We start from the raw sequence: 20208 nt of genomic DNA on the forward strand, positions 1-20208 counted from the left end.
CCTGTGTGGTATCCATTGCAAGACTGGAGCCAGAAGTTGCCCAGCCAGAGGCAAGGGGAAACTCTACCTCTTTACACCTGGGTAAGCCACCACAGCCCCAATGGGTTTTCTTGGACTTGCGCCACTTCAGGAGATGGCACAAGTCTGAGGAGAATGGAGTGGCTTCTAGCCGCTTCATGCTGCTTGGGGGTTGGGATCTGATATAACTGCCAGATCCCAACACCACCTCCTACTCCCTGCTCACCCGCCTCCTTCACCTGCCCTCCCCCCACCCCGGAACGCCTCCCTCCCACCTCCTCCCTGGCCTCCCCAGACCCTGCATTGGTCGATCTCAGCTGTTGCAACCCTCCCTGCCCAGGTCGGCGCGGAGGCTGGATGCAGCCTCCGTGGGCCGGTGCACGTCCCTGCGCTGGCCCAGCCAACTCCTGAAGAGGTGCAAACATGCTTTACAGGGAGTTATGATTGCACATAAGGGTGGTGTTGCAGGCAGGTCGGCCTGAGTGGATAAGTAACATTAAGAGGTAGAATCCAGTTCATAATAGTTTTTTGGTTTATGGTGCGATCTCTAGGATTTCTCACTTCTCTTCTTTGGCCTCTTCCTGCCCCCTGCCCGCTTGAATGCAAATCATTATTTCAGTTCTAGCTCACCTTAAGTCAAGATGCAGCTTGCGTTTTCCACGAGTTAGGTTTTTTACCTGGAAAAAGGACCTGTGTAAGAACAGCGTTTTTGACAACCATCCTCTAGTGAGCTGACCTGTTGCTCAGAAATTCAGGAAGTGTGTAACAAGGTCACTCGCAAAAGTGACTCAAGCATGTCTTCGCCATTGACTGCTCCATTTTTTTCCTGAAATTTTTTCCTCTGAGTATAAACTGCTAGATTTCTGAATGTCTCAAAGGGATTCTTTTTTCTTAGAAGGAGAGGCAGTCTGGCTCTTAAAATAGAGGGTTATTTCTGGTTGTTACGGCAACAAAGGCAGGCTTGTTAATCTTGCAGTATCCAGGGGTGATTTTAATGGTTATTTTTTTGTTATTTGATTCATGTAGAGTTACTGCTGGCCCAACCATGCGGTGAACTGAAGTGGGTTGTATTAGCAGTAAATTGTGAGGAATCCAAGTCACCTTGGATTTTGGGTGTGCCTCACCCCTAGTCTGCCATAGCCTTCCCTAATCTGCCATAGCCTCCCTCAGCCTGCTGCTGATTCAAGTCACAGTGATCCACTTTCCATTCGTTCAAGTGAGAAGTGGATCATCCCCCGCCTAATCCTAGTCCCTGTGTAGTTTCTTTAAAGACAGATGTGCAGGGCTTCCAGTTTTATGTTCAGGAACGCATGAATGAAGGAGCCAATCTTAGAGATGCTGGGGAATCCTGCAATGTTCTTGTTCTTCATTTGGAAACTTGATTATTCCCCAGCCATGTGCTGGATGTGGATTCAGGGTCTGTCATCCTGTCTGCAGCACCTATCTTGCTTAGCAACAGGCTTGTGTTGCTCATTGTATAGCAAACCTGTCCATCTAGGTCAAGAGAGTGGGATGGAGTGATCCACGTGGGTTTCACTCCTCCTATCAGGTAATTTGATGACATCATCAAAGCGGAGTTATGTATTTCCCAATGCAGAAGACCTCCTTGTTCTCTGCCAGTTACCTGAGTGACCCATTCATTGGAATTTCAGAGAGGAGCAACCACTTGCTCACTCCCAAGAGCAAGGGCTGGAGATTCCTTGGACAAATGTAAGTAGCTAGCAAGTAGGGACTGCATGTCTGTCTAGATTGTGTTCAGGGATTTTCTTTTGCTTTATTTGCTTCCGGCCAGTGGGGTTTGGGGATGGGTGGGTGGGTCTGTGGGCTCTGTTTTTTGAGTTAGTATCCCTGCTCCATCTAGTGGATGTTATTGGTTACTGCAACAATGTGATACTTTGTGTTTTTCAGCCAATCTCAGGCATTTTCCATTTGCCTGCTTGTACTTTTACTACTTCTTCCCCCCATTTTGTTTCTTCCAAATTTTTAATAAACTAGTTATCTTGTTATCTTTGGTCCATGTTCATGGGTAATTCAGTAGATTGTCACATCTTTTTGCCTTGCAGATGCAACTTGTAGGTTTGATTTTCAAGTTCAAGGTTTGAACTTGTAGGCAATTTTCACAATGGAGAGAGGTGAAAAGCGGTGTGCCCCAAGGATCTGTCCTGGGACCGGTGCTTTTCAACCTCTTCATAAATGACCTGGAGACAGGGTTGAGCAGTGAAGTGGCTAAGTTTGCAGACGACACCAAACTTTTCCGAGTGGTAAAGACCAGAAGTGATTGTGAGGAGCTCCAGAAGGATCTCTCCAGACTGGCAGAATGGGCAGCAAAATGGCAGATGCACTTCAATGTCAGTAAGTGTAAAGTCATGCACATTGGGGCAAAGTGTCGATGAAAGTGTCGACCCAATGTGCGGCGGCAGTGAAGAAGGCCAATTCTATGCTTGGGATCATTAGGAAGGGTATTGAGAACAAAACGGCTAGTATTATAATGCCGTTGTACAGATCTATGGTAAGGCCACACCTGGAGTATTGTGTCCAGTTCTGGTCGCCGCATCTCAAAAAAGACATAGTGGAAATGGAAAAGGTGCAAAAGAAAAGGTGCAAAAGACTAAGATGATTACGGGGCTGGGGCACCTTCCTTATGAGGAAAGGCTACGGCGTTTGGGCCTCTTCAGCCTAGAAAAGAGACGCCTGAGGGGGGACATAATTGAGACATACAAAATTATGCAGGGGATGGACAGAGTGGATAGGGAGATGCTCTTTACACTCTCACATAATACCAGAACCAAGGGACATCCACTAAAATTGAGTGTTGGGCGGGTTAGGACAGACAAAAGAAAATATTTCTTTACTCAGCGTGTGGTCGGTCTGTGGAACTCCTTGCCACAGGATGTGGTGCTGGCGTCTAGCCTAGACGCCTTTAAAAGGGGATTGGACAAGTTTCTGGAGGAAAAATCCATTATGGGGTACAAGCCATGATGTGTATGCGCAACCTCCTGATTTTAGAAATGGGTTATGTCAGAATGCCAGATGCAAGGGAGGGCACCAGGATGAGGTCTCTTGTTATCTGGTGTGCTCCCTGGGGCATTTGGTGGGCCGCTGTGAGATACAGGAAGCTGGACTAGATGGGCCTATGGCCTGATCCAGTGGGGCTGTTCTTATGTTCTTATGATTTTTTTTGAAAAGAAATTCCCCAGCCTGGGCAGGTTCCTCCCCCCCCCCCCAAGGCAGCCGTCTTCTGTCTGGTCTCTATAGACTATACAGGGAAAGCAAGGTATACAGGGTATAGGAAGAGATGTGTGAAGGCTAACTACTAGGCACTACACCCCTTGGCAAGCCTGTCTCCTCTAGGAACTTGCTTTCTTCCGTTTCCTTGAGAGGGACATTCATGTAATGTATATATATTTTTTAATAAAGCTGTTGGTTTTTTTAAATCTTTCTTTATATGAGACCTTTATTGACATTAAAATAGCATCAACATCCCTAACAAAAACACATACACGGCTAAGACAAATCCACATGTTAGCAAATGTACAGTAATAAGTAATTAAATCAGACATAAACAATCCCAGACTATTCAGCCACAATGCAGTCAACATGGTTATAATTGAAACCTACCTCTCTGGAACTCAGGATAGCAAGGACAAACGAAGCTACATTTTCAAGTTTTTCCCTCTAGTGATAAGAAGGCACAGAGAATGCCCATGTCAGCCTAACTGCTGAAGTTCACAAGCATAGAAGCAAGAAACTTCCGGCGAGGGACAGTATAAGGGCAAGAAAGAACCACGTGTTTGATCGTTTCCACATACTTAATTCCACAGGGGCAGACTCTTTTGGTATACTCAGTAGGTATACCATTATACCTACCTGTCAGCAGGGCTGAAGGGATGGCATTGCATCTTGCTTCTTTGCTAGCATAAACGCATTGCATCTTGCTAGCATAAACGCCCTCCTTGCCTGTAGTTTATATAGGTGATATAAATAAGATGCTGTCGCTGGAAAGCTGATAGACAAATGAAAGAACATCAGGGAGCACATAGTATTTGTTCTGCTAAACAATTTCTGGTGTTTGATATCTGGTTGTTGGCATCCTTCAGTCTCGGAAGACTATGGTGTCACGCTCTGAATGGTGGTTCTGGAACAGAGTGTCCTCTCCAGTGCGCGAAGCCTGGGTAAAGTAGGTATGGAGGATAGGCTGTTACCCATGCAGCAAATCCCCCCTCTCCACGTCGCTGAAATGGTCCAATGGAAAGGCAGAGGCCAATACGGTTGGTTCCAGCGGCGTCGCAGGAGTTGCCAGAACGTGACTGTGTTCAGCCATGAACTGCCTCAGGGACTCTGGCTCCGGATTTGATATCTAAAGATATCTTTTTGATATCTAAAGATCTTTAATAACCCTAAGTGGCACAGCATAACCTAGCATGCCTAGCCCTGCAATAACTAAACCCAACAATTTTATCTTAGAATAGAATTCTACAACCTGACAGGGTAGAGCTTGGTCCAATAGAAGTTGGAATTAGAGGGCCATCCTTCTCTGGACTAAAGATGATGCCCATCCAAAATCTGGCAGTTCTTAACCAATCCTGCATATTTAGACAGATAAGACCAGTTTCCATGCACAAAGCAGAGTAAGGAATGCAATAGAATTTTCCACAGGAAAATAGATTGTATGCCGTCTGCAGAAAGGTCCAGCGCCTTAAACCATACTGGAATGCCATAGAGGGCTTAGGAGATGACTTTTGCCTAGAATGCCTTAAGAGCAACCAGACCATTGCTGTCCCCCTGTGTGAAATAAAATTTTGTAATTGCTGAGGAGGTGAGTTTAGCTGTGCTGATTACTGAGCGGTGATGGGGCTCAAGAATGTCTATCATGAAAGGTGATACTTAAAATATCTGAACTGCTGGACTTGCTCAATACTATTGCCCATACAGGCCCATGTATAAACTTTCCACCTATTGGCAAAAAGCATGATTTTTGATTTTGCATAATTGATCTCCAGCTTATTAGCCTACGGATAGTCGGCGCTTCTGTCCAGCAGTCTCAGAAGACCCACCTGAGAGCATGAGAATAGGAGCGTATCATCCATGTATAATAACAGCGGAACCTGGAGGTTGCCAAGCTGGGGGCAGTGGCTGTTCACATTCTTCAAGGCTGGGGCTAAATGGTTTACAAACAGGTTGAACAGCAAAGGTGCCAAAATGTAACCCTGTTTGACCCCTTTATTAGTGGCTGTCAGGTGGGACAAGGTATATAAATACTGTTAATAATAATGTTAATAATAATCTATTCCCATTTTAAAAAGTTTGGTCCATAACAGTTTTCGGTTGACTGAATCAAATCATCCCCCTGAGGCAGATAAAAACCACATACAACCTTAATTTGCATACTTTAACTTGTTTATGAATGATGTGGGAAAGAATCAAGCAGTTTTCAAGTGATTTTGCCTTTGCGAAAACTCCTCTGCTCAGGACCAACTATGTCACATCAGGGCCTCTGAGAGGAATTTTATCAGGGGGTACAAAGTTTCTTTTGGGCCCCTTTGCAAAGAGAAAGGGGTGGAACAGGGTAGGGGGAGGGTAAAGACAGCTGGAAAAAGTCTTTGGAGCCCAGGTCTACCAACCCATGTGGCATCAGTAGTGTCCCCAGCATCCTGTGCAGGCAACGTCTGAGTAGATCAGAAAACATAACATTCCAGGAAATTTCTGGGCCCCCTCCTTTGGACCCTAGGCCCCCCTTTGGACCCTGGGCCTGGGTACAAATTACCCCCTTTACCCCCCTCTCCTAGGCCCTGTGTCATATGATGTTATCCAGGCCAAGACCTTACTGAAAAGATGCTTCGTCTAGACCTTATCAGGTATAGACAGGAAGCTGACAGGCTTTTAACTGGCCAGGGACTCTGGGTCACCCTTAAAAATCGGAACAATTGTTGCTGTAAGCCAGTCATTGGGTGTGTAACCTGTCTGTCAGTCTTTGAAAAGAGAGGCGCAAGGAGTTGAGCCCACCAGTCAGCATAGCTTTTAAGAAGCTCCAGAGGTATGGAGTCCAGGCCAGGGGCCTTTCCCAGTTTTAGATTACTGATTAGCTGTTTGACCTTTTCTGTTGTCACCAGGGTTGTTTAAAAAAACCCTGTTGTCAGGGTTTTTAAAAAAAAAATTTCTTTTCTGGACAGTGAGAAGGAAAGAACCAGCTGTGACCCACCCCTGCGTGATTTTACCACATGTACTCCTTTTTGAAGTGCCTTTCAGGTTTATTTTATCATAATTTCGGAAAAGGCTTCCTATCATAAACTCCCTATCATAATTTAGGGAAGGCCTCTGCACTTCGTCAACCCTCTTTTCAGATGTACTTTTTGTGGTGCTCTTTGTCTTTCAGTCTGTCTTGGCAAATGTCTTATTTGTGGCTGTGAGTTGCTTCTTACACCACTTGGGCTGCAATGCTAACCACACTGTCCTGAGAGTAAGCCCCATTGAACAAAATATGACTTACTTCTCTGTAGACCTGGTTAGGATTGTGTGCTAAGTAAGGATCACTGAGTTGCTTTATTAATAGCTGCTTGTGAGAGATTTTTCTCAAAGTCTTTTAAAAAGACCAAACAAAATCGCATCGGCAGGTTCTCCTTTATCCCCTCTTTTGTTCACATGCTTGAAGAATGGTTATACATTAGATCTGACAAACGTTCAGGTGTGTTGTAGCTCTAGTATTATAATGAGCATTCTCACCCAACTTACTGGGGACTGCAATAAAGCACCATAGTCTGTGATAGATAGAATCAAGCCTTGATGTAAATGAATGCATTACCCAGCTTTGTCAGCCATAAAATATTTCCTTTCCAAATGTCTTATTATGCTAAAATAAACTTGTATGAGGAAAATGTATATTTGTTTGTTCAGCCATTTGTGCTTATCTGAGTGGTGGATGGGAGTTGAAGAGGTATGGAGCAAAGCAACAGATTATCCTGGGGTAATCAGCTATTAAAAAACATGAGCAGGGTGATGGACTAGAGCAGCCATTTTCAACCTTTTTCAGCTCACAGCACACTGTCAAGGCACTAAAATTGTCAAGGCACACTCCCAGTTTTTTACTTACATTAAATTACTATATTACAATTAATTTTTAATTAATATAATTCATACAATTAAATCATTACATGACAAAGGGCACAATCCTAACCAGGTCTACTCAGAAGTAAGTCCTATTTTGTTCAGTGGGGCTTACTCTCAGGAAAGTGTGGTTAGGACTGCAGTCAAAGATTGGGGGGGACATTGGGGGGGAAAAAGGACTTAGATGGACCCTCAGTCAGCCCATTCTTAGGCTGCTGCCCTCAGCAGACTCGCTGGCTTTCTACCTGCTTGCCTGCCCCGGCTCCCTCCTTCTCACTCACCCCGCCCAGACTTCCTCCAGGCTCCTCTGGCTGCTCAATTAGCACACAGGGCAGAAGGGACTTGATACCCAATCCTAGGCGTGTCTACTCAGAAGTAAGCCCCATAATAGTCAATGGGGTTTACTTCCAGGTAAATGAGGATCAGGTTGCAGTCTTCCTCTTGCTCAGCAGCAGGAGATTCAAAGCAGCCTGCTGCTCCTTTTTAGCAGCTGCTGGGCAGTAGTGTAGCTATATAAGTGCAGGTGGTAGCAAATGCACCGGGCTACAGCTGCTGAGAGCGGCAACATCAGGAGCTGGGGGACAACATGGGGCAACCACGCCTGCATGCCAGTTGCCTTGGGTTGCTGCAGCCCCGCCAGGCACATTGGCCAGAAGCTGAGTAGATGCGCTCGGCAACGGGCTACACTGTTGCCCCCCCCAGCAGCCTCCAGCAGGCAGGAGGGAGCGGGCAAGCTCCTTGGGGGGGGGGTTGGAAAAGCCCTGCCTGAGCCGCCCTCGCTCTGCGATGTTTGGGTGAGAAGGAGGCGAGGAGACGTGCCGCATGTCTGTCGCTGGTGGAGCCTGGACGGGGGTGGAGATGGTGATAACAGGCACTGAGTGGCGAAAGTTTGCGACTCTGCTCCGCTGTGCCTGAGACCTTGGCAGGGCTTTGGGAGGCATCTGTGGGGTGCTTCAATGCGGGGGGAGGAGGTGCAGGAAGCGGTGGCGGGGGCAACACAGCGTCTCCTCCCTCCCTCCCTGCCTCCAGCTGCTGGCTTGGGTGGGATAGGGGCAAACGAAGCGGAGGTGGTTGGCAGCCCCACCTTGCTTTAGTACCCGCAGGCGGCTGTTGGCTCTCAGCAGAGGGGCTTGCCAACCACCTCCGCTTCATTTGTCCCTATCCCACCAGAGCCAGCAGCTGGAGGCAGGGAGGGAGGAGGTGGCGGCGTGTTGCCCCTGCTGCCGCCACCACCTCCTGCACAGCCTCAGAGCACAATCCTATGTATGTCTACTTAGAAGTAAGTGTGCACAGCGGTTGAAAACCATTGGACTAGTGCTTTGTGGGAGATCTAGCGACTGGTCCAGAGATAATTGTAGTTCCATCAGCTTCTACTATCACTTTCCACACTTTCCAAGCTTTTCAGATAGTTATATGAACCACCCTTGTTTTGAGTACTACTTCAGGACTTGCAGGGAAGATAAAAACTTGGCAGAACCTGAGCCATAGAATGGGCACTCTTCTTCCAGGCCACAACTGATTGACATGATAACGGCAAGAGTCTGAGGTAACAGGCTAATAATCCTTCAGTGGTTTGCTGCAGGAAAGGGCCATGGTGTTTTGTTGTCATAGTTAAATCCGGAGGACTTCTTGGAAGATGTCTTTATGGAACCTGAATGGGCTCGAGGGCTGGTGAGCCCTCTGAGATGAGTTTATATCGTTTAGTGTGGCTGAAAGGTAGACAGTGGTTACTCATGTAGAAAAAAATTGTTACTCAGAAGTATTGTATAGATTCAGTTCCATTTTGTTTCTTTCTAGGAGGTTTTAGTTCCCAGGATGGTCTAGTCCAGTGGTTCCCAAACTTTTCGGGCTAACACCCCCTTGAGGCCCAGGAAAAATTCCTAGCGCCCCCCACCTCTTTGCTTAATAGTCTACTGCAAATTCAAAACAAGTAATACAACACTATAAAAAAAAGCATATGTCTTTGACAAATCTAGTAAACAGTATTTAACGTTAAATATATAACATTTAACATTTTTAATAAATAACATTTTTAAAAAGCTAAATTTGCATCTCTTCTGCAACTACGTTGTCTTCACAAGTTTAATGGGATGGATGTATTTGGTGTAGGGATATCAGCTTATCAACATCTGGCTGGAAGGAACTAAGGAAAAGTCTTAGATCCCCACGTTCAATAATGTTCAGTCTGTTTCTTTGCTTGGAAAGTAGGTAGGCGAGTGCACTGAAGCCTCGCTCCACTAAATATGATGTAGGGAAAGCAATGAAGTACATCTTAACTTTGTTCCGCAGTGCAGGGTATCGGTCAAAAATTTTTTTTTGTAACCAAAAGTTTTGATATGACTGTTTGAACTTTGGCCTGAGCTCAATGTCATTTTGGAGTGAAATAAGTTCTTCCTCTACCATTCCTGTTTCATCATTGCCGATATCTAGGAATGGATTTATCACCCAGTCTGGTATCTGAAGCAAAAAAAAGATCCTGAAATCTATCAGACATGTCTCTGTGCAACTCATCCAGGTGTGCACAATACACTTGTAGGTTATCGTCTGGTATGATCTTCTCCTTCTCCAATTCAGAGAGGCTCGGAAACTGAAAGGGCTCACGACGGGCTATGTTACGTCTGAACAACTGTAACTTCGAGCGAAACGTGGAGAGAACAGATTTGACTTTGATAAGGCTAATCTCATTTCCTTGCAGTTGCAGATTAACTTCGTTAAACTTTGTGAATACATCAGACAAGTAGGCGGTATCATGCTTGATGTTTCTTAGTTCATCAGAGAGAACAGGATTGCAGTCTTGGAAGAATTCAACAACTGTTCCAAAAACAGAATAAAAACGTCTCAGGCAGTTTCCCTTTGACAGCCATTTAACTTCTGTGTGCAACAACAAATGTTCAAAATCTTCATCGTTCTCAATGCAGAGCTGTCGAAACAATCGAGAATTGAGAGCATGTGCCTTAATTTTATTTATCGCTTTGATAATAGTGTTTAATGATTCGTGAAGTCGACTGCTTAGGTTTTTTGCGACCAAATGTTGCCTGTGAATTACACAGTGGACCGTAAACACACCAGGTACAGCTTTTTTCAAGAAACTGATGAAGCCACGGTAACGACCTGTCATCACAGGTGCCCCATCTGTTGCACAAGCAAGAATGTTGGTAAGCGGCATATTTTTCTCTTTGAAAAAAGTCTCAACAACACGAAATACTGACTCCCCTTTTGTATCTGTTTCTAGTTGTCTTGCAAATAACAGCTCTTGAACCAAACTTTCATCTTTGACAAAATGAACATAAGCAAGAAGCAAAGATTGATGGCCTGGAAGAATGGACTCATCTAATTGTAAACCAAATTCTATTGTTCTAAGCATGTTGCACAATGCGTCTTCAATATTTTCAGCCATTTCATCCACTCTTCTTTGAACAGAGTTATCACTGAGAGGAATAGCTTTAATAATTTGTTCGGGTGACTTGTGTAGAACTGTGCGCAGAACCTCACTGACTGCTGGCAGAATAAGCTGTTCCCCAATTGTATGAGGCTTACCAGATCTAGCAATTAGCAATGAGATGTTGTATGATGCACGCAAACCATCACTGGATTGCTGTGAAGTGCTAGCAAACATATTTACAATATTTTTCCTTTTCTGTAATTGTTCCCGAAGTGACTGAAAATATGCTACGTTTTTGTCTGCTTTATCAGAGTGCATTTTCTTCAAATGTTGTAGGAGCCTGGAAGGTTTCATGGCTTCATTTGAAAAAAACTCCCTCACACAGTAGGCACATTGGTTGCTGCTCGTTATTTGGTGCTGGTACAAATCCATATTTCAGATATTCCACACTGTATTGCCTACACTTCTTTTTTGTTTGCTGTGTTGGAGCCATATTTTATTCTGGAACAAGAATATGCAAATTCTTTGCAAAGCATGCACTCACTATTTGCAGCAAACTTTGCAACCAACCTTCTCTGCAGAGTCTGCAGAAGTCTCCAGCAGGCCAAGTCAAGAAACACCTGTGCAAATCACACACCACTACTTGCAGCAAACTTTGCAACCAACCTTTTTGCATCCAGCATCAACCATCTTGTATATGTATAAATTTATAAATAAATATGTATAAATATATTGCATATATTTTTTATCTTGGGGCGGGGGGGTGCATGCATGACGGGATTTTCTTTGGGGCAGTGCAGGCAGGTCCAGAGGGGTTGGGGGGGCAAGACTAGTTAGGCTGCAATCCAAGCCACTTCATTTCAGGGGGCTTACTTCTGAGTAGACACAACTGGGATGGGGCTCAGACTGGGAGATAGAGGCTGCAGGTGCAGGGGGGGTTGGGAGGGGGAGATTGCTGGACTGGGGGCGAGCCCAACTGAGTAATGGACCTTACTTATGGACACAAGTAGGATGAGTAATGTTTTTAACGTAATGTATTGAGGCTGCAATCCTTAAGACACTTTCTTGGGAGTAAGTCCCATTGAATATAATGGAACTTACTTCTGAGTAGACAGCCTCAGGATTGCACACTTATACTTCCTTCTCTTTTACCTGGATATCAATGGAGAAGGCTGCTGCTGAGCTGTGTTGTTCCCAGGCAGGCAGGCAGGCAGGCAGGCAGCACAACGCCGCTGCAGAGGCTGTGGTGGCGATGGCAGGCACATGGCACAGGCAAGCAGCTGTGGCCACACAGGCAGCAGGCAGGCACCACGACCAGCGTTGAGGCTGTGGCCACACAAGCAGGGAGGCAGGCGGCAAAGCGGCGCAGGGGAAGAGCACTCACGAGGCTATTGCCTCAGAAGTCTGGAGCGCTCTGAGCGGTGAGGGGGGGAGGAGCCTCCTTCTCCCGCTCATTGACTCCAGGCAGAGAAAAACAAATCAGAGGTGCGCAAGGACAAAGCGCGCCAAATTCAAACGCTGGCTGCCTGGAACCCCTTTTTTGGGTGGCGGCCAGCGTTTTTCACCTGGCCTGACCTGTCACTGCCCCCCTATCGCCCACTTTGTCCCCATCGCCCCCCTAACGCCCATTTTACTTTCAACGCCCCCTTGGATCTTTCCAACGCCCCTTGGGGGGCGCTAGCGCCCACTTTGAAAATCACTAGTCTAGTCCAAAAAATCCGTCCCTCGCACAAATGGAGCTTACCGTGCCATTGGGGGCCCTGCTGTCTTCCTCCCTGATCTCTCCTAAAACTCAAGCTGCTCAGCCGTGTCTGCTCAGAAATCAGGGTGCACATCATGCTGGGGCAATGGAATGCGATAGTGTCTGACCAGTATGAACTTTAGGAGAGATCGGAGAGCAGGCTCCCTTGCAGAATGATAAGCTCCGTTCCTGTGGGGGAGGAATTTTCACGGGTGCCAGATCTGGCCTGCAGGCCAGCGTCTGGTGCCCACTGGTCTAGTAGAATAGTGCTTTGTTCTTTGTGTGTTGTGTCCCTTTTAACAGGGCAGGTCTTTACAGTAGTGGTTTTCTTAGATTTGGCAAACTGAAAGCAACAATCACTATTCTCACTTTAGTGTCTTTTCCATTGTCTGTTTGCTCGTGACTCCTCTCTCTCTCTCTTAAAACTATGAGCTTCTTTGGGACAGAGAATAATTTTTCTTTTCTTTTTTTTGTATTCCCTTTCCTTTGCTATGAAAACACTTGGGACTTTATGAAAAGCAGAATATAAGTGTTCCAAATAATTTTTCTTGTAGCATCCAGAATGGAGCTACATAGATCTGCTGTTGAAAAGGGCACCCCATGTTGTGTTCTCCATGAACTATATGATTGCTTTGTGTTATGAGATCACCACTGTGTGTTTCCCTATCTTGTTCCACATCATTGGCAGCTGCTCTGGAACTGAAAAATGCCCAGTGTGGTGAGACATGACGTAAGTGAAAGGCGAAGAACTGATGTGGTGATGCTATTTTAGGTAGCATCCCTGTGTCACATAACAGTGGTCCTTCTCTTTACTACTATGTATTTTAACATCTATACCAGAGTTCAGAATTTCAACTAACCAAGTGCTCTGTGATAAGATGGTTGTCTACCTTCTAATGGGTGCTTGTTTAGTATTATAGTTCTAAGTGCAGCACCTGTATATAGTAAATTCAGTACCTGGGTAGTGTATAAAATCCAAACCACACTGATGTTCCGTGACACACAGGGGTGTCCAAACCTTTTGGCAGGAGGGCCACATCATCTCTGTCACTGTGTTGGGGGCCGGGGGAAAAAATAATTAATTTACAATTCAAATTTGAATAAATTTACATAAATGAATATATTAGAGATTGAACTTATGAATGAATGAAGGTCTTGCAATAGCTCAAGGCCTATAAAAGGCCTTGTACAAAACAAGACTGGCCTTTCCTTTCCTGCCACTGCTGCATCACACACGTGAAACAGCAAGCAGTGTAGGGAACCCTCAGCCTGCAGCTCAAGCAAGAGGTCGAACACTCACCCTCACGCTGAGAGCAGTTGCGTTGGGCCAGCATGGGCTGCAGCAAGTATCCGAAGGGCCAGAGGCTCACTGGAGACTGGGGGCTCCTCGCAGGCCGGATTGGGAGTCCCTGAGGGCTGCAAGTGGCCCCTGGGCCGGCGTTTGGGCACCCCTTTTCTGTGACATAACTTATTCCATGAAAGCTCACTGGTTCATGTCACAAACTTGTCTTAAGAGTGCTTGAAATAACTTTGGAATTTGCCCTGAGAAAAATTAGGTTCTCTGGTAATAATCTGTTCTCTCTAGGTGACTTTGACTTGTTCAAACTTGGAGTAATTATGCCTACTGTATTCTCCAGTGATTTATTTGCACACAATTTATTCGCGTCAACTACAAATAGAATTGTTTGTGTAGATGTTTTAACACCTCAATTTGAGTCAAATTATTTGTTTTCTTGAAAGCACTTGGGCAGATAACTAAAATTGCGGGAGTTATTTCTCATACCTTGTCCTTCTTCCAGGATTAGTCTGCTCAGCTTGCTTCAATTTCTCAATTGGGAGCCATCCTGCTTACATGGGCTGATAGAATTTCTATTTAATGATCTACAGCTTCACTTTTATTCCCTGTTAGGTTCTGGCTGATCAATGCATAACCTAATTGATTGTTAAGGTCAAACATCCCATGTCTTTATTGGCTGATACCCAGATCTTATTTATTGTTCTTCAGAAGTTGCTTCTATGGTCCATTAGCCTTTTTTATCCATTCTTACATGCAGGAGCAATAAAAACGTGACACATAGTTTAGTGAACACTTTATTATGCATTGTATGCCTGTTGTCGGGTGCCGAACCTGAAGACTCTTCAGAGTGGAGGCTAATCTAATGATCAGCTGTAGCATAAAATGTTTTGCTGCTTTTGTAGTGCAGCTGTGAATAAAAGTTGCTTGTGGGAGGTCAGAGGTGTGGAAAAGAATTCATAGGACAGCATGCACTGAGAATGTTCCCCAAGCAATTCTCAGTACAACTGCAGAAATGCTGTTGCTGGGTTCTTTGTCACTGCAATAGGGTTGGCATAGAAGAAGTTACTTGTGGGTTGTGCCTCGAATTACACAAATGGTGTTGTATTATTTTCATTGTGAAATGTGCTGCTGATCATGTGCTCCCCTAGTCCAGTGGTTCCCAAACTTTTCCCACTAGTGGTTCCCTTGACCTACTGGACCATTGTCTAATGGGGGCTACAATTCTATACATTGCATAGGATGGCAGGTTTTTCATGAGGATTCTGCAGCTCCATGAGGAACCATGGCTCACAATTTGGTGTTATGCAGGATCGAAAGAGACCACTGAAACCAAATGTAACTTTAAGGCTTTTATTGTGAGGAATGGAACCTGACCCAAATAACAACACCCTTGTTCCAAATTCCCTGATTGAGTGAGGACCTGAGGCAGGCACTAGGCAGGCAGGAGGCAGCAGGACTTGAGGCAAAGGCTGGCTGCTGCCTGGCTCAGTGGCTCTCCCAGGGGCTCCTTGCTGCAGCTTTCTCTCCTCAGTTCCTCCTTTGGCTTGGTCTCCTCAGCTGTCAGGTTTCAGCTCCGCTCTGCAGCTCCTTCTCTCCCAGCTCGCCTGGTGATCTTTTTTCCTCCACAGAGCTTGCTCTCCAAGGCTCCTCACAGCAGCTCTTCCCTGGTGGTCTATCTCGCTCCTTCCTTGTGCAGCCCCTTTTATAGGCCTCTGCACACAGCAGCCTCTACCTTCCCTCTCCTGGTACTGCAGCCTCCTCTCCTGCAGCAGTTTTCCCTCTGGTCCTCCTCAGACAAACTCAAGTTTTACACATAACATTGGGAACCAGTGCCCTGGTTCTTTCAAGCAGAAGAACTTGGGCAAAGCTTCTTTCAGTTGAATAGCTGTGTAACAGACGGATATAATGGATACTGTCTGTTCCTTTAGAAACTAGTCATATGTTTTGCGCATGGCATATACTTGGTCATAATGCAGGACCATTATTCAATGAACTTCCAGCATTTATAGATGCTCCTTCTCCTGCATTGTTGTGGAAAAAAGAAGTCTAGGTGTCTATATTAGGTATAGGTATAAAGCAGAAGATTTCTTTTTCTAAAGCAACCTGCCAGCTCCTGCTAGATTGCTGCTAAAATAGAAGCAGAGGCAGAAAAAATTTAAGAGAGAACATTTACTCACAGTTTAAAAGAAAAACATGTGCATCTCTTCTGTAATTTGCACAGGTCCTAAACTTATGGAACAGAGAATCCTAAAAGCCTCTCCCCCCCCCCCCCGGTTTGTGTGTGTGCCATCATGGCTGACCCCATGCAACTAGTTTAGTAATGCAAAGAGAAACACAGTGAGAAGAAGGAAGTCACTTAGGGATGCAGTTCCTGTTTGGCAGAATAGTATAATTCTCAGCAGAAATGTATCTGTTTATTTTTTGCTGGTGTAGTTTCAGTTCTCTTCTTGCTGTTGTGTAGGCCTTTCAAGCACCTCTATGATTCACTTCTACACAGGATGTGACCCTTCCAACTCCAGTTTGCATTCTGTTTCAAGTTCTGCTCTTTGTTTCTACATTCCACAGCTAGTGAGAAGGCCACGATGTGTTGCTCTCACTCTGAATGCTGAAATCTGTTTCGCACATGCAAGGCATGTCACACATACATATCATGTAAATATATATATCTTCTTGCTCTGCCGCCAACCCCCAGCAAGTGGCTTAGTTAAGGCATCTGCTACTGGGGGTAAAAGAAGCTTGTTACCGTGTGCAATTGCTACCCTCTGCACCCCCTTAGGTAAGCCACTTGATTCCGAGCTATGCAAAACAACAGCAAGAGCGTTCTGTATAGTGTGACATTTGGCTGGTTGTAGCTTAGGTTTGAAACCTAAATCGATGTGGTCACTTCCGGCCATGGCATCACTTCCAGGTTAATGACATCACTTCCGCTGGGTCCTAACACGTTGTCATTCTAAGAAGTGGGTTCTTGTGCTAAAATGAGAACCACTGCACTAGGGCTTATGTCTGATTATGAGTGCCACTTACCAACCTAGGAGTAGGACCCATTGAACTCACTTGTACTGCTCAGTAGACATGCATAGGCTTGTGCTGTTTGAGAACCACTGCTCTACGGTTTCATACTAGCGTCTTTCCCAGCCCTATGTGGAAATGCTTCCAAGGACTGAACCTTGTACCTCTTGCATGCAAGCAGACCCTTCAGCTAATGCCCCATCTTCTTCTCTGTTCTCCCCAACCTTTGACAAAATGGGTCAACAGAGGGCCTAGTAGTTCGGTGTTGCTCAAACTGTGGGTTGGGACTAGGTGGGTCATGAACCAATTTCTGGTGGGTCCCCATTCATTTCAATGTGTATTTTATTTTTAATATACCAGACCTCTTGCTACCATGGTATGCGACTGCACTTGGGGAAAGGTTACAGATCTGTACTTTTAATAGGCTACTATGTAAATGCGTTTAACAGTGACAGTCAATGGGGCTTACTCCCGGGAAAGTGTGGATAGGATTGCAGGCTTTGGGATGTTTGGGGAATTTTTAAAAGAAAGATCAGCAATTGCTTGGGAGGATTAGGAGGGTTCTTCTTTATTTTAAATACATTTTTAAACATACTTATTATAAACTTAATTTATGTACTGGGAATGTACTGGGAATAAGGTACTGGGAATAAATTATGTACTGGGTGAGAATAAACCTGTATGGATGCAGCAGCAGCATGTTTGGTTGCAGCAACATTAACCTGGGTGGGTTGAAGGGAGGGAATAAGTAAAGCCTGCATGGAATGGAATGTTCCATTCCATTGTAGCAGCATCAAGTAGCTCCACTGGAGTTGTCTCCACAGAGGCAATAACTTTCTCCAAACTCGACTTTATCATAGGAAAACTTGCCCTTGATTTATCTATGAGATTGACTTGTACACGAGTACAGTATATACCGTGGTTCAGAAGGATGTTTCATTAGTAGTCCCTTGGGGAAACCTGGAAGAAATGCATTGTGAATGATAACTCTCTTTCATATTTCTGAAAGATGGTAAATAACACAAGATTGGAGACTGAGCTGGAATGTGGTGAAATATGAACAGTGATGAGCAAGATGGCACTGTTGAATTTGGTGATATTTAATTTGGAAGAACTATATAGTTGAGCAAGAATGAAATATGCTGAAATCATTAATTAGTAGCTGATGCATTCTCTCTACTGCATTCTCTCTGTGCCAGTCAGTAATGAACTTTTGCTTTGGATGTGGGGCCAAACTAGACATGATGCAGAGTTTCTGACAATCTCTTTTTTTTTCCTCCAAAATTTTTAATTTTTTTCTTAATGAAAAGCAGCCGTGAACTTGGCAGACCATATCTCTCCCCCCATGAGGAGGGAGAGAGCTGGGGGAGTTGTGTGCTGTAAAAACAGCAAGAGGAGAAAAGGTTCAGCACCCACATCTTGAGAATTGCTGCCCTGGGTGATTTATCAAAGTGGTGGAAGCAGTGGTCTTTAAAATGTATAGCTTTGTCTGAGTTCCTCTTTAAATTGATAGCTTGCAAATACTAAGCAGGAATTGCATTATGATTGGTTAATATTAAGCAAATGAAAGTATGAGTTAAAAACACAAAAAACCAACTTCTGACCTTCTGACTGATCATGCTGAACATGTTGTATTTATGCAACATTTTTATAATATGTATATGATACTTGTTCTTTCCAACTTCTTAATTTTAGTGAATGAAGAACAACTAAAGAAGAGAATAGCTGAAGAGTTGGCATTGGAACAAGCCAGAAGAGATGCAGAAACTCTTAAAAGGTTTGTTTTGGGCTCTTCCCTGTGTGTTGCAGTAAATTGGGAGATTAGAGGTCTTTGTTTTTAAATATCAAGTCTGGGCTCTAATGAGAAAAAGCAGGGATGGGAAAACCCAGTGTGGCTTGACTTGAGTCACCGAGACACTGCCCCCCACAACTGAACTCGAGAAAGAGACTTTCAGAGTCTCTGGGTCACCCTTTAGTGACTCTAATGGACTCGATGTTACCAAAAAGGGCTGTTATGTTTTAAGGGGAATTATTATATTACCCTTTTGGAAACTTCAGGATCGCAGGCTAGATAACAAGACAGCGTAATGCAAAGAAATTCCTTTTTAGCTTGAAAAGAGGAGACTGGGAGAAAGATAACTTTCAAGCAAAGATTATATTTTTATTACAAAAACACACAGGTATACATAATGCACATGGAAAATTGATAAGTATATGTTTCTAGTACTTGTGTCTAGTGTACCTAGCTTCTGGTGGTTACATGTGAGCAGTATTTGGTGCATCCGAGGAGATCAGGAAAAAGGGAAGGTTTGTAGGGAATGATTTTTAGGGGTCCCTGATCTGCCAACCCAGTTGCTGACTAAAGCTGGGAAGAGAAGGGGAGAAAAGGGGGGGGGAAGAGAAAGGAAGGAATTCCAGACGCATATAGTTACCTGTCCTGAGAAGCAGTTGGATGGGGGGGGGGTGGAGAGTCCTATGGAGGACCTCTGCCTTGGAAGGGCAGCCAGAGAGAGAGAGCTAGCACATGGCAGCCTTCTCTTAAAAAGGTTTTTTGCTGACCTGGATGCTGACCTGAATGACCCGGATGTGGCTTAGAGCTGTCCTGGATGCGCATACTCACTGCACACAGTGGGACACATGGAGCATGCAAGAAAAACAGGATGATTAGGAAGTCAGCTATCTGCCATGGCTGACCTCCTGGCAGGGGGGGAAGGCAGTTTGCATACGGTACTTAAGAGTGATTAAGCTACAACAATAGGAAACATTTAAATAATGATTAGCTATGCCAGACTCCTTGTTGTCACCATGAGCTTGACTTGACTTGACTGTCCTGTGTGTTGAGGTTTAATGGGTTTGCATAACAGTGATTGGATCAGGAGACACTTTTGCATTGCTAGTCTTTGTTGCTAAAGTCTTTGTTGCTACAGTCTTCCTTGCTGTGTGCATGGAGAGGTAGAGGTTGTGTAAACTAGTGACTTTTACCAGGGTTTTGGAAATTGGACCTGTTTGCTTGGCCTGTATGACATTTTAGTCCATAATAACATAACCAGATATAAAAATCACAAAAGGAAAAAGGGGATTTTCACATAACATCGAGTCAAGTCAACCCCCTCTTTAATAATCCAACTATGGAAAAAATGGGGTTGCTTCGCGCGTGTGTGTGTGTCAGAGTTCTCTTTATTCACTTCCTTGCTGTCTCCACCCATTTGTAAAGAGGGAAGGAGGGGTGGGAGGAATGGTGAGAGAGGAGGAGGAGAGTCACAAGCAGCAGTTAGGAGGCTTACCAAGATGACAGGGTCCTTGCAGCTCCACTCAGAAGTAGACCCTCTGCAGGTCATTCTCCCTCCCCTGCTCCTCCTTCTGCCCTCCCTCAGCCAATGGAAATATGAGAATGCCGATCCTTTGTCCAATGATCATCCTTCCCTTGGGAAAAGATGGGAAAAGAGAGCCCAGTCCCACTGCCCCCATTCATTGCAAACATTAACCCTTTCCTGCCTCCCGGCTGGAACTCCTTACTGCTCACCATCGGAATGCTTGCCCCACAAGGTTTTCCATGCTATGAAAAAGCACCCCCAGACACAGGCAGACTCAAGTCAGCATGTGTGGGAATGAGTGCCGAGTCAGGGGGGCTCTGACTCAAGTCTTTTTCAGAGTCTTCCA

The 20208-nt window shown here is 45.0% G+C and overlaps 1 protein-coding gene across 1 annotated transcript in view; it reads left to right on the forward strand.

Annotated features, from left to right (window-relative positions):
- CHCHD3 (coiled-coil-helix-coiled-coil-helix domain containing 3) overlaps window positions 1-20208 on the forward strand; it is a 299145-nt gene that overhangs the window by 44701 nt on the left and 234236 nt on the right. The window contains exon 3 of the mRNA XM_066634407.1: window positions 18244-18325. Coding sequence (XP_066490504.1) covers window positions 18244-18325 — 82 coding nt within the window. The remainder of the gene's footprint in view (window positions 1-18243; window positions 18326-20208) is intronic.

The sequence above is a fragment of the Tiliqua scincoides genome, chromosome 7, assembly GCF_035046505.1.
Source record: "Tiliqua scincoides isolate rTilSci1 chromosome 7, rTilSci1.hap2, whole genome shotgun sequence".
NCBI lineage: Eukaryota > Metazoa > Chordata > Lepidosauria > Squamata > Scincidae > Tiliqua > Tiliqua scincoides.